The sequence below is a fragment of the Carcharodon carcharias genome, chromosome 16, assembly GCF_017639515.1.
Source record: "Carcharodon carcharias isolate sCarCar2 chromosome 16, sCarCar2.pri, whole genome shotgun sequence".
Lineage (NCBI taxonomy): Eukaryota > Metazoa > Chordata > Chondrichthyes > Lamniformes > Lamnidae > Carcharodon > Carcharodon carcharias.
Genome location: NC_054482.1, coordinates 11,882,721 through 11,897,482, shown reverse-complemented (window position 1 = coordinate 11,897,482; position 14,762 = coordinate 11,882,721). Strand labels below are relative to the sequence as shown.

The 14,762-nt window shown below is 43.3% G+C and overlaps 1 protein-coding gene across 1 annotated transcript; it reads left to right on the top strand.

The window, feature by feature from the left end:
* Window positions 1-422: 422 nt before the first annotated feature.
* LOC121289385 (doublesex and mab-3 related transcription factor 3, truncated-like) lies at window positions 423-14,222 on the top strand. Its single transcript, XM_041208762.1, has 3 exons — window positions 423-819; window positions 4,112-4,644; window positions 14,088-14,222. Exons 1-3 carry the CDS (start codon window positions 423-425, stop codon window positions 14,220-14,222), a joined length of 1,065 nt encoding a protein of 354 aa, XP_041064696.1.
* Window positions 14,223-14,762: the final 540 nt, after the last annotated feature.

Genomic DNA, 14,762 nt, shown 5'->3' with positions numbered 1-14,762 from the left:
AAGCTTCCAGCTCTCTCGTTTGCTTTTAATCCCTTTTGAATGGAGCGAGCCCCGCCCTTTCTCTGCACCTATATCTCCTCCTCCAACCACCCGAACCCATTGAGAATTGTTTGATTGTGGAGTTGCTTTCAACTCTTCTCAAAGAATGAAGGGGGAGAGGTTTGCGGGGGGAAAAATGATTTTCGATCCTTTCATACAAATCGTTTCACTTGAGTGACTTGAAATAACTGCTTATAAACATCGAGGCAGTGCAGCTGGGATATACATGAATCGCGCTCTTGCTCTTGAAATCAGGTTTGCGCTTGCTCCAAGTGCTTCACTATTTGCCTCAATATAATTCTCATCTTCCAAAAAAGGAACTGGGGAAGAATCGGCCCTTGGTGTTGCAAAAACACGAAACTCCCAACTTTTAAGTGATTACCATGAATAGCTATGGTCCTCCGTATCTGTATGTACCCACGGCGTCTTCCCGAGGATCATCTCAGAGAACTCCCAAGTGCGCTCGGTGTCGGAACCACGGGGTGTTGTCCTGGCTGAAAGGGCACAAACGGTACTGTCGCTTCAAAGATTGCACTTGCGACAAGTGCATCCTTATCCTAGAAAGACAGCGGGTCATGGCCGCGCAGGTGGCTCTCAGGAGGCAACAAAGCAACGAGAATCCTTGCAATCTGGTCCTTCCCGAGAATTACCGAGCCATGTATTCAGCCTCTGAGAGAGTCGAGGACTCCGCGCTTTCCGATAGCCTGTACTCAGCAGGTAGAGGCAGCAGCAGAGCAGAGGAGATGACACCTGCGGACTCTCTACTTTGTCAGCAACCGGGTAAGAACATTCAGCAGAGATTAGAAACGCCTCAGGGGTTTAAACAGCCCTGTGTATTTGAAGAGCCTGAAATTACAATCAAGAAAAGCTCACATAATGTTCCTTTGACAGTAATACATATTTTGCATATAAACTACTGTAATAGTGCAGTGGCCCAATATTAAACGCCAGTCGGGTTTTTCTTTAACTCCTCGTGTGAGGCGCTCCACAACTTCTGTGGTTCCCACTCTGAATTTAAACAGTTGATATTTTCTTGTTGCTTTCGTTGGCAAAGTAACTAAGACATTCTTTCATTAAACTATCACCTCCCTAATAAAGGCAAAAAAAGCTAAACATTGATACAGCGCATTCAGGCCTCAGAATGTTCCAATGGTCTCACACCTCATGAGAAATATTTTAAAATGCAATTACTTTCAGGTAGGCAAGCTCGTCGAAAAAAGGAACTACTTAATACAATTGATATTTATGCTCGCCAGCTTGTTGTATCTATTCCGAGAATGGGCGTTTACTATATTCTCTGTCCCCTGCTTGTTGCGCCCATTCCAACAATTGGCAGGTTGCTGCATTCTGTTATCCTGCGACTGGGATCTGTTCCAAGAATGGGAGACTACCAAATGGGATAATTTTGTTTCTCTGTAGGGGCATTATAAGGGAGATGTTGCCAAAATCTGCGCCTGGGTGCATTGGATCGGAAAATCGGGCGGGTTTCCTTTACACTTTCCAATCGGACTAATTTCCCGATGTGCCTGGTGCCCAGGCAAATCCGGTTCATCTGGGCGCAAACTTCGGGAAGTGACTGCTGGTTTGTTCAGCATAATTTACACCAAACTGCCTTAACGGCGGGCGCCGAAATGTTGGTTTATTTAATAAGCATCTTAATATTTTGCCGCCAAAATGCCAACTTTTATGGGAAATCAATCACATTCAGGGCTTAGCAGCACCCCGTTATGTCTCTTCACCTTCATCAAGTCTAAGGTGATTTGACAGGAGACTAACTTTGTTCAATTTACGAAAGGTTAGCTATCACAAAAATACTTGAAAACGATTTCATGGCTACGTGAGCATGAATTACCTGTGTCCAATAAGCGGTAGGAACATACATTTCAGTTTAATGAGCGAAGAGAAGGAGCGGCACCATATGCAGCGACTGCAACAATCTGGATGCTATTTTAACTGAACAATCACTGGCGAAGCAAGCCACACTTGTTATCCCCTTTTCTACGAACGCTTAAGCGTCTGATTATTCTTACTGCAAATTGGCTTCCTGCTTGTTTTTCCATGTTAATTCTTAACATAACAAATCAAAGAGCCGGCTAGTTCAAAGCCATAGGACTCTGGTTATGATAATTATGCAGGGGTGAAAAGGGGGATTGATCTGTTTGGATGACCCGCGTTTACCGTTTCAGCCCCAGGGACGTGATTAATCACTGCAGAGCACAGGGATTAAGGGATCAAATTGCCTGGTTACAAGTGAAACAAAGAGAGACCTGCTGCTGGGATAATTTCGAGGTACTCCTTAAAAGAGAGAGAGAAAAAAACAACCGGCACTTTTATGGACTTCTGTTATTCCAATTAAACCGTACATGACTACTTCAGTGACACTTTATCACAACGTGCCATTTACAGAATTAAAATATAAAGAGAAACCGGTCCTTATTGGCATTTTGTAAAGATTTTCTAACGACGCCTGCTTAATTTATTTAAAATATTTTAAACTCCGCATTCAGAACGTTGCTGTGCCATGTTTGGGAGCCGATTGACGGTTTTATTTTATTATTTTCTGAGTTAATAATTAAACATTTGGCTAGGGAGAATTTGTAGTAGCTCTAAAAGGATGACAAGTGAAGCCCTCAGAATAAGTTATGATGCTGTGGTGGTATTAACAAAGGGGAACGGACTCCTTTGTAAGACCCATCAAGTTGAAACCTGTTTTAGGATGTCAAAGATTTATTTATACTTTCACTCATTGCTCCAGTCAATGCGATTTACATTTGAATGTAAATAATTACATTTCCATAATTCACAAAATATTAAACTTTGAAAACAAATGGAAGTTAATCCTCATTGGGATCTCCGAGTTACAATGGGAAAAAAAACTGTCGTGTAAATATCGAGTTATTTTATCCTGAAACTTCAAATAAATTGCCAGGTGATTTTTTAAAGACAAATCCAAGGTCGTTCTTTCGGTGGGATTCGGAGCTAAGTTCTGTTTAAAGTTGAAACTCAAAGTAAGACTTAAGTTAGTGTCCTTAACACCTGCAACAGAGTTTTTAAAAACCTCTTGTTAGGAACGCAAATTTTCCTTAAATAAATCAATTTTTCTTATTTCAAATATAAGATGTTATCTATGTTTTAAATATAACCAGGCATTCCAACTGCAAAAACTTGTGGCGGGTCTGTTTCTGTGAGAATAGGGTTGTGAAATATTTGACTCCAGATCTTTTACTTTTTGTATGAACTTTAAAGTGGATGTGAATTAACATGTACTGGAATCTGACAACCTCTAAAATAAGTTCTTAAAGTCACGAGAAGTCTATTGTTTTGGTAGATTGGGCGGATAGATATCGGATGTAACTGAGTGCGGCGAAATTGGAATTGTCACACTTGAGGGTGGGAGAATAGAGAGGACATATGCAAAGTTATAAAACTTTGAAAATAATACAGGGGCAGACAAACTTCGAGATTCAAATGCACAAAAATGGATTGACAACCTGATAACGCAGTGAAAATGTATATGGAAACCTAGGTTTTATACAGGGGAATATAGTACAAAAGCAAAGTGATGCTAAACTTGTACAAATCGTATGAGAGCTCTTACAGGTGCCATGGACTGAATAACCTCATTGTGTGCCGTAAAATTCTGATATCTTTTGAAAATTATAGCGTGCACATACAAAAAAAAAAGAGGCGACTAGTCTTAAGGATATATTGGGGAGTTTATGTACATTGGGAAGTACAGGTTTTAAAGTTATTTTGTTTCGTTACCCAAAATGCGTACAGCACATTACGTTGATTGAATGGGAACATTGTTCGAAGCACTAATTCAGTGGACCCACCCACCTCGCTATATATCTGCCTTCTCCATTTCATGGAGGGATATAAGGTGTGAACGTGAATGTTTCAAGAGTTCATTACCCAAGTTTGAAGTTGACCTTGGTCTACACTTGGAGAAAAGTAATTCCCCCCCAAAAATATTTTGAGAAATGTATTCCTGTATGTTAGTATGCTCAACGATGCAAATCATTCATTCACTACAAAGCTCTAATTAAAGTATTATACTATTTATTGTCAGATGAATATGAAGCTGTCGAGGAAAAGGCTGATGAGAAGAACCAAATGAAGATTATGGAGAGTGAAGTAGAAGAGGCCGTTTCATCCACAGATACCCAAAACAGTGATTTACCGTTGCCCCTCCTAGAGTCCAGCAATGACATAGAGCGGAGGAAGGAAAACAAAGAACAGGTCAAAGGTGCCACCAGAGATCATTTCAATGACATCAGGAAGTTCTTGAAGTCCGAAGATGTGCTGAAGGATGTGGCTCCTTCAGGAAAATCTAAAACGCCCCCGATAGAGGTTCTGGCCAAGGTATTTCCGAATCAGAAACAGTCTGTGCTGGAGTTGGTGCTGAAAGGCTGCAGCAATGATTTGGTTTCAGCTATTGAAACCTTACTGACCAGTACCACTAGGCGATCTGAGAGTTCGAAGAGTTCCAATAAACCACAGACCTCCAAGGACATAGCTGACTACAACACTGGTCACTATCCTTTATCCTCGACAGCTTGGTCTCTGAGTTCTGCTTTTAGGTCCCCATCCGATCCCTTCCAGGTATCCCCAAACAGCCATAGTGTTGTGGCAAGCTTGCCCAATGTCAATCAGACAATTCCACAACCCAGTCACTACCCAGTGCCAACTCTTTTCAGACCAACATTGTCTGGATCTCATCCCTTTGTTTCCAGTGAGTTTGCCCTGTGGAGCACCATGACTTTCCAGCACCCTAGCCTAAGGCAACAATTTACTTCCCTGGCTCATTCTACTAGTGCCCTGTTGGGCAGCACCACAATGATCCTACCTGCCCCAAATGAGACTTCCCAAAAATCAACTGTCTGTGATGGGAAACTGGCAGAAAAATCTTTGAAAGCTCTCGAAGAAAGGCAAGAAGGGAAAAATTAGCAACATGGATTTCAAGCAGATTCTCTGGGCCTGCTCTGTTAAACTTTCAGAATTAATGTTGGGACTGGATTAAAAAAAACACACTTACAAAGGAAATCCTGAAATGGACATTGTAAGATAGATGTCCATTCTAAGTACCTGTAACAACGTCTCCCTGTAATAGTCAATGTGAGAAATGTTCATTTTGTTTAGAAATTGATCTCATTAAAACAAAACTAGATTATGTTAGCTCAGAAGTGATTCTTGAACTTAATGATCATAAGACAACTTCACTATAATTTGTTTCAGATTAAATCAAGTAAAAGGGAAATAAAGTGCACCTTTTTAAACTAATCAACAGTTGGTATATGGAACACAAATTCTATTCATTTATTGGATTTAAAACATAGCACTAAGATATACCAGAATTTAAATACAAAATTATCATATAAGTGCCGTTGATGTTGTGATATTCAAACTATTTTATTGAGAATTATTGATCACATAGCACAGGACATACTGAGCTGTGGGAGATTTTACTTTTGTTTCCTAGTTTCCACTCTATTCCCAAGTTACTCCATTCAACTCCTCGCCTTTTGCATATTTGACACGTGCACCATAGCATGGGTAAAAATCTTGCATTGTTTCTGCACCCTCATTATATGCTGTTGCTGAATGTTCCACATTACCTCCATCAGACACAAATTTTTTACCCTAAAATGATTTTAGTTAGCTCCTGACTAATTTATTTTTCTAAATAAATACAAATTATTAAATTATCTTTTGACAGCAAACTCTAGCAAGAGCAATGATATAATTTATATTTCTTGAGGTCATTAAAATGTGCACTGTACATTTTAGTCACATTATATATTGAGTTAAGCATTCAATCCTCAATGCTTTGGCTGCCACTGACTAAGCAATTTACTTTAGTGAGCCCTCTTCCTTGGGCTGCTAGCAGATTTGCTCACCAGACACTTCACTGTCGTAAAAGGCAGCCAGAAAAAGACATTAGTTGTTCTGGTCACTGCTCTGTGTTGCCATCAACTTTAATGTTTTGTCTCCTAAATCAACTTTTTAGAAATTGTTTTAAACTTGCTGAAAAGTATGTTTAGTGATGTGAACCCCGGATAAAGGAGAACTGAAAGAAGTTGGAAGCATGTAAGAAGAGGTAGGTTTAGGTTTGTCTTATTTAGAAAAGAAAAATCCTCTCATACCAATTTCCTTTACCCCTGTAAACTTCTGATGTACCTTGGGTACCTCATCTGATGGATCATTTTCATGCGTCAGCCTTATGAGGGAGTCTGATTTTTGTTGCAATTTGGACGGACCACCAGGCCTAGGCACTGGAAATGGCAACAGTAAACTAGGCCTGTCGACCCTGCAAAGTCGTCCTTACTAACATCTGGGAGCTTGTGCCAAAATTGGGAGAGCTGTCCCACAGACTAGTCAAGCAACAGCCTGACACTGTCACACTCACGGAATCATACCTTAAAGACAATGTCCCAGACACCGCCATCGCCATCCCTGGGTATGTCCTGTCCCACCGGCACAGTGATAAATCGTCAGGAGGGAGCTTCCCTTTGAGTCCTCAACATCAACTCCAATCCGCATGAAATAACAGAGCATCAGGTCAAAAATGGGCAAGGAGACCTCCTGCTGATTATCAAGTAATGCCTTCCCTCAGCTGATGAATCAATACTCCTCCATGTTGAACAACCACTTGGAGGAAGCACTAAGCGTGGCAAGGGCACAGAATGTACTCTGGTTGGGCGACTTCAATGTCCATCACCAAGAGTGGCACCACCACAGATCAAGCTGGCCAAGTCCAAAAGGACATAGCTGCTAGGCTGGGTCTGTGGCAGGTGGTGGAGAACCAACAAGAGGGAAAAACATACTTGACCTCATCCTCACCAACCCGCCTGCCACAAATGCATCTGTCCATGACAGTATCAGTAGGAGTGACCATCACACAGTCCTTGTGGAGACAAAGTCCTACCGTCATGAAGGATACCCTTCATTGTGTTGTGTGGCACTACCAACATGCTAAATGAGATAGATTTCGTACAGATCTAGCAACTTAAGACTGGGCAACCATGAGGTTCTGTGGACCATCAACAGCAGCAGAATTGTACTCAACCACAATCTGTAGCCTCATGGCCTGGCATATCCCCCACTCTACCATTACCACCAAGCCAAGGATCAACCCTGATTCAATGAAGAGTGCAGGAGGGCATGCCAGGAGCAGCACCAGGCATACCTAAAAATGAGGTGTCAACCTGGCGAAGCTACAACACAGGACTACTTGCATGCCAAACAACATAGCAGCAATTGATAGACAGAACTAAATGATTCCACAACCAACAGATCATATCTAAGCTCTGCAATCCTGCCACATCCAGTGATGAATGGTGGTGGACAAGCAACTCACTAGAGGAGGAGGCTGCACAAATATCCCCATCCCCAATGATGAAGGAGCCAGCACATCAGTGCAAAAAGACATGGCTGAAGCATTTGGAACAATCTTCAGCCAGAAGTGCCACGTTTATGACCCATCTTGGCCTCCTCCAGAGGTCCCCAGCATCACAGATGGCAGTATTCAGCCACTTGATTCACTCCACATGATATCAAGAAGCAGCTGAAGGCACTGGATACTGCAAAGGGTATGGGCCCTAACAATTTTCTGGCAATAGCGCAGAAGACACTCACTCCAGGACTTTCCGTGCCCCCTAGCCAAGCTGTTCCAGTACAGCTACAACACTGGCATCTACTCATCAATGTGAAAAATTGCTCAGATATGTCCTGTACACAAAAAGCAGGACAAATCCAAACCGGTTAATTACCACCCCATCAGTCTACTCTCAGTCATCAGCAAAGTGATGGAAGGGGTCATCAACAGGGCTATCAAGTGGCACTTGCTCAGCAATCACCTGCTCATTGCACTCAGTTTGGGTTCCACCAGGGCCACTCAGCTTCTGACCTGATTACAGCCTTGGTTCAAACATGGACAAAAGAGTTGAACTCCAGAGGTGAGGTGGGAGTGATTGCCCTTGACAACAAGGCATCATTTGACCGAGTGTGGCATCAAAGAGCCCTAGCAAAACTGGGATCTATGGGAATCAGGGGTAAACTCTCCACTGGTTGGAGTCATACCTCGCACAAAAGAAGATGGTTGTGGTTGTTGGAGGTCAGTCATCTCAGTTCCAGGACAGCACTGCAGGAGTTTCTCAGGGTAATGTCCTGGGCCCAACCATTTTCAGCTTCTTCATCAATGACCTTCCTTCCATCATAAGGTCAGAAGTGGGGATGTTCACTGATGATTGCACAATGTTCAGCACCATTCGCAACGTCTCAGATACTGAAGCAGTCCATGTCCAAATGCAGCAAGAGCTGGAGAATATCCAGGCTTGGGCTGACAAGTGGCAAGTAACATTTGTGCCACACAAGTGCCAGGCAATGACCATCTCCATCAATAGAGAATCTAACCATTGCACCTTGACATTCAATGGCATTACCATTGCTGAATCACCCACAATCAACAACCTGGGAGTTACCATTGACCAAAAACTGAACTGGACTAACCATATGGATATTGTGGCTACAAGAGCAGGTCAGAGGCTAGGAATTGTGTGACAAGTAACTCACCTCCTGACTCTCCCCTTGCCTGGGTAACTGCAGCTCCAACAACACTCAAGATGTTTGACACCATCCAGGTCAAAGCAGCCCGCTTAGCTGGCACCCCTTTCAACAAACATTCACTCCCACCACCACCGACACACAGTGGAAGCAGTGTGTACCACCTACAAGATGCATTGCACAAACTCACCAAGGCTCCTTAGGCAGCAAACCCACAACCACTAACATCTAGAAGGACAAGGGCAGTAGACACATGGGAATACCACCACTTGGAAGTTCCCTCCAAGCCACATGCCATCCTGACTTGGAAATATATTGCCATTCCTTCATTGTCACTGGGTCAAAATCCTGGAACTCCCTCCCTAACAGCACTATGGGTGCACCTACACCAAACGGACTGCAGCGGTTCAAGAAGGCAGCTCACCACCTCCTTCTCAAGAGCAATTATGGATGGACAATAAATAGTTAGCGATGCCCACATCCCATGAATGAATTTTTAAAAAATCCACATTTGCATGTCGAGCAAGGTTGCTAAAAGCAAGCAAGGGTAGGAACCTTGGCTGTTTTTCAAAATGTTTTCCCAACCCAGAAACCTGAAGGCCATTTGTAGTTCCCATGCTATCAGCCTGACTGAGATCAGGTCTCATCCATTGTGTCCTGCCCTTAGGCAGGTCCTAACTCAAACCATGCATGACATTCTTGAGCCACATATTGGGAAGAGGAGCTGATGTGTTTTCTTGTTGTCTTCTTCATTTTTATGTTCAATGCGCCTGCCAAATAGGTTGTTAAAAAAGCTGAAGAGCTTCATGTACCCTTTAAAATAGGGGATTTGGCCACATTCACCCATTGGAGGCAGGTACCACCCTGCACCCATAGACATCAATCCAGCATTCTGGGCTGGGGCTCTCTAAAAATCTCAATCCTTCTAACTGAGAGATAGGAATATATCAGTCATCCAGCAGTCACTCCATCTGGATATGAGCATCTCACCAGATGCCAACTCAACATTTAGAAACCACACTCTAGGATCCACACACCAGGGTTATGTGGAATGGGCTCAAACCCCTTACTCTCTGACTCAGAGGCTGGAATGCTACCACTAAGCCAAAGATTTGTGCACTTCAGCACAGAAACCACAGAACATACAAAGAAAACTTCTTGGTCTGTGTAAGTTTAGCATTAAATATAAAAGGGAGAGGTTAAAAAATGTATGACCCAAAAACATACCAAAATGATTTATATCCCTGTTGTGTTTGCCAATCTTTTGATGGCTTTTAGTTGCTCATATATTTTCACCAATGCAACTTCTTTTCAAATGGTGCTTTCTTCTGTTGTTTTGTATGCCATAGTCTTTATTTTAATTATGAGCAAGAAAATAATAAAACATTGAATGTCCAAGAAAACATGACCATAAAGGTAGAGAGAAACAGGGAAAGGTGAGAGCTGAAATCACAGTTCAAATGTTTTCAAAAACTTTATTTTATATTGAATTTTTAAAAGTATGCAACTTTGTAGCAGCATTATTATTCCAGACATTTAAAGCATTTCAGGGGAATTGCATAGTGCAGCAGGTTAAACACTGGTTTTTCATATTTCAAATGCACATCAAACCAACGCAATGAAAGTCTTCTCTGCCTGCAGGACCTGTATGAATCCAATATAAATCCAATATGGGAGCGGTGACGATCCCCACTCTGGGAATGAAGGCTCTCTATTTAAAGGGGTCCCTCCGGGGACATGCAGAAAGCAACAGGAAATATGTGTGCAGAAAGAAGTTTGAGAAGGAGCACTTCAGTGACGATTTTTTTCAAGGTGCTCCCACTTCTCATCCCTTGACTTTTTCCCACATACCCCTGCCAAACAGAGCCGAACCTACTGCTTCCTAACCTGATGACCACGTCCAGGTGCGGGTGGGGCAGTCTTTGGTGGGACCTCATAGGTTTCAAAATCCAGAAGAGGTATGCAACAGGCATCTCATCTGCCAGAGCAGTTGAACATGCAGCCTGCCTTCAGCTCATCTGAAACCACAAGGGTTACACCATGTAGGAGTAAGAGGGAGTGGCTGAGACACAAAAATTGCACAAGGAGATTGGCCTGGGTGTGTGTAGCAATATTAATGGCATTTTGCTAATATTTATTTCAATGAATGAAACTGATTTCAATGATTGAGCTCTTCATTCTCCTGACTTCTAATGCATTCCTCATTCACCCTGGAGAGTAACCTTCAGTTGAATGGAATGACCAGCTTTTTTGAGGAGGAATGAGAATGTGATGGTTGTATTGTTGACTGTTTGAGTGGCTTGTGTTTAGGGCAAGGAGGAGGACAGGGTTTTTGATAGCACTGTCAGGTGCCCTCACACCTGATTAAGTAAAGCATGTCTAGATGGGGCTGTTGTTGACCTCTCTAGCAATCAGATGTACAGCTGCAGGCACCATAGCCACATCTGGCTCCTCCTCAGAGATGCCAATTGTTCTTCACTTTCCTCCCTCTGCAACTCCACTCTGCTCAGCAGCATGATGTTGTGAAAGGCACAACAGAGCACAATCATTCTGGCAACCCTTGATGGGGTTTACTGAAGGGCGCCTTCGTGTCAGTTGAGGCACCTGAAGTATATCTTGAGCAACCGAATGGTTTGTTAGATTATTGTCTGCGAAGCCCCTGTTGGATATCTCCTCTGGTTCAATAGGATTCCTTACAGAAGTCATCCATCAGGCCTTCAGATGGTAGAATTTGAGTCCAGGAGCCTGTTGCTGATGTTGTGTGGAGGAGCAAGAACCTACAGGTTTATGGCAGCTCCTCCTGCTCTGTGTACAATTTTTCCTGTTGTCCCTCATACTCTAGCCTTGAAGACACCTGTCTGAGATCACCCCATATCTCCAAAGAGATAGTTTGTGAGGTAATAATGGCAGTGAGAGTCCAGCAAAACTTGTGTAAGCAGAGTGCTTCCCACAGTGGGCACATTAAATAAACCTGAGAAGTAATGCAGCAGCTAAATTGATAAACAAGCAATTAACCTGTAAATACTGAATGATCCCTTCAAATATAGACGTTGAGTGAGCATTGCTGCCAGCTACTGCAATGTCGTGAGTGAACTGCACAGGATACACAGGATCCTAATTTCCATACATTATTTGAAGTATCATCAAAAACAGGGTGTGTTTCACACAGACTACTGGAAACAAGGTCTTCAGGAACAAATATTTATTAACTATAACTACAGGGATAGAAGAGCACAAGGCTTCTTCCAGAACCATCTCTCTGAGTTCCAGTGACACATGATCTGACATCACTGATGATGTATATTAGCTATTAGCATAATAGCTATTAACCTTTTATACTATATCACCCCCCATGCACCAACCCCCCAGCCATTTATTCTACTCATTAAACATTTGCGCATCCTACTTCCCTCCCCTGCCCTCCCAAAGTCACTGCGCCATCTGTGAGGCACAGGGAAGGACTGGTGGTTTGATCAGTCTGCCAGATCATGTTCTTGTTTCCTTCAGAGGAAGACTAGTGTCACAGTCTTCCTGTGGAGGTGCCTGTGAACCATCTAGTAGGTTGGTCGGGTTGTCTTCTTGATTGTCTGGATAGTCGACCCAGTCCTGTATAGGCCATCTGCTGGTGGATACCAGTGCAGATCTGTTCCCCCTGAGGATGCCGTTGGTCAGTGTGCACAAGATAGGAGTGTGGATTTATGGACTGACTCAAACCTGGCTGGGCCAGTTCTGGTGTCGGACCCAGGCAGACTCCCCTATCAAGAGTGCTGGTAGACCCTGCGCTTTGTGGTGACAATTGTATGTCACTGTCTGGTTCATATGTAACGGTCCTCTTTTTCCTGCATCTTTTCTATCTCTGTCACCTTGAGACATAGTCAAAGGGTATGTGGGAGAATGTCTGTGTAGTCTTCTACATGCTAAGAGTTCTGATGCAGCCAGGTTGTTCCACAGTGGTGTAGACTGGTAACTCAGCAAGGTTAGGTCGATGTCGTTATTTTCCTTGAACAAGGATTTGACAGTATGGATCCTCTTTCAGCCTCTCCATTGGCCTGTGGGTACATGAGCAATCTGGTGATATGGACGAAACTGTATGTCTCAGTGAAGTGTTTGAAGCAGTCATTGGAAAACTGCAGGCCATTGTCAGAGACAACAAAATCAGGGATGTCATGTGTGGCAAAAATTTCCTTAAGTGTGGCAATAACTGCTGCTGAGGTGGGCCCATGTAACTGTTTGACCTTGATTCACCGAGAGTAATAATCCACAATGATAAGAAAAGTTTTATCCCTGAAAAAACAGGATCCATCCCAAGGTTCTCTCACAGTTGGGATGGGAATGAGGACACCATCAGTGGTTCCCTGTGGTCTTGCCAATGGATGGTGCACGTAGTACAGTTGGAAATCATGTCTTCAATAGCTTTGGAGACACCTGGCCACCAGACTGAATTGCAAGCCCCAGCCCTGCACTTAGTGATGCCCAGGTGTCCCTGGTGTAACTGTTGGAGAATGTCTAGCCCAAGGGCCCTGGGGGTGACAATTCAGTCATTATGGACTAACACGTCATCCTCAAGACTAAAGTGAGGATGCCGTTCAAAGTACTTTTTCAGAATACAATTGCTAGGAAGATACACTGGCCATCCAGTAACAGTACTCCTGTATCTGTGCACACTGGGCATCAGCTTTCTGGTCTACCCATTTCTTCTAGTTTCTGGGTGGTCTCTGGGAGGAACTTGATAGACAAAGAGACCATAAAACCAGAGAAAAGTTATGGTGCAGAAAGAGGCCATTCAGCCCATCATGCCTGTGCCAGCCAAAAATAGAAAGGAGAACCTAGCTACTCATTTTAATCCTGTGTTCCAGCACCAGGTCCATAGCCTTGCAGGTTACAGCACTTCAGATGCAGAGACGTAGGACTCCACATCCTCAACTAAGTGCACAATGCTTTGTGCAGGCTTCCCCACAGGAATGTGGGACAAGTCATCAGCTGTGGTTTGGTGTTTATTTTGGGAATATTCTGTCATGGCGTCAAACCTCATGAGCCGTAATCGAAACGTTTGAATTCAGGGTGGCATCCTCGCTAATTCTTTGGTGTTAAGCAGGGTGACTAATGGCTTATGATCCACCTGGATAAACCTGAGGCCTAGGGTGTAATCGGAAAACTTTTTGCAAGCCCTTTTGATTGCCAAGGCCTCTTTTTCAATGACAGCATACTGTTGCTCTGTGTCTGTCAATGACCAGGAGGCATAATATACCAGTCAGTGAGAGCTGTCTCAATGAATGTGGAATAGTATGGCCCCTAGGCCAATGGACAATGCGTCAGCCATGAGTATGATGGGTAGCTCTGATTGTAATGAGCCAGTGTTTCTGTGGATACGAGCATGTCTTAGATTGTGTCAAATGCCCTCTGTTGGTGTTCATCCAATATCAGGCCTGTTCCTGCTTCAAGAGTTGTCATAGTGATTCGTTGATGTTTGCAAAATTTGACAGGAATTTACCCAGCTGATTAACCAAGCCCATAAAAAGTTGAAACTCTGTAATGTTAAGGGGCAGTGGGAAATCCTTGATGACTACAGTTTTCTGGGACTCTGCTCAGATGCCAGATGTGTGAACAATATGGCCTAAGAAATTGATCGTGGGTTTAGAAAATTCGCACTTATGCTTAACTGTAAGGCTCCAACTTGTGAGTGTTGTAACACTGTTCACATCCTGACATCATGCTTCAAATGGTGGGCCCATGAATGAGGACATCACCCATATGTAAGATGACTCCATCCAGCCCTTTCTAAATGCCAGTCACGGTACCTTGAAAGATCTCGGGTGCTGAGGCAATTCCAAATGGCAGGCAAATGAAGCAGTAACAGCCAAAGTGTGTGATGAATGTCACTATCAGTCTGGACTCTGCATCTAATGGGAGCTGCCAGAAGTAATTGTTTTCAGTTTAGTGAAAGCAAACTCTTTGCGAGCTTTGCCAAGCTTTCGTTGACAGATGCCACAGATACATAGAAACATACGTAGAAAATATGAGCAGGAGTAGGCCATTCAGCCCTTCGAGCCTGCTCTGTCATTCATTATGATCATGGCTGATCATCCAACTCAACAGCTTGCTCCCGCTTTCTCTCCATACTCTTTGATCCTTTTTTGCCCCAAGAACTATATCTAACT

Coding starts and splice junctions, on each gene's coding strand:
- LOC121289385 (XM_041208762.1), top strand. CDS start 423: ATGAATAGCTATGGTCCTCCGTATCTGTATGTACCCACGGCGTCTTCC. Junction 820..4,111: donor TCTACTTTGTCAGCAACCGG/GTAAGAACATTC, acceptor ATTTATTGTCAG/ATGAATATGAAGCTGTCGAG. Junction 4,645..14,087: donor CCCCATCCGATCCCTTCCAG/GTATCCCCAAAC, acceptor AAAATTTGACAG/GAATTTACCCAGCTGATTAA.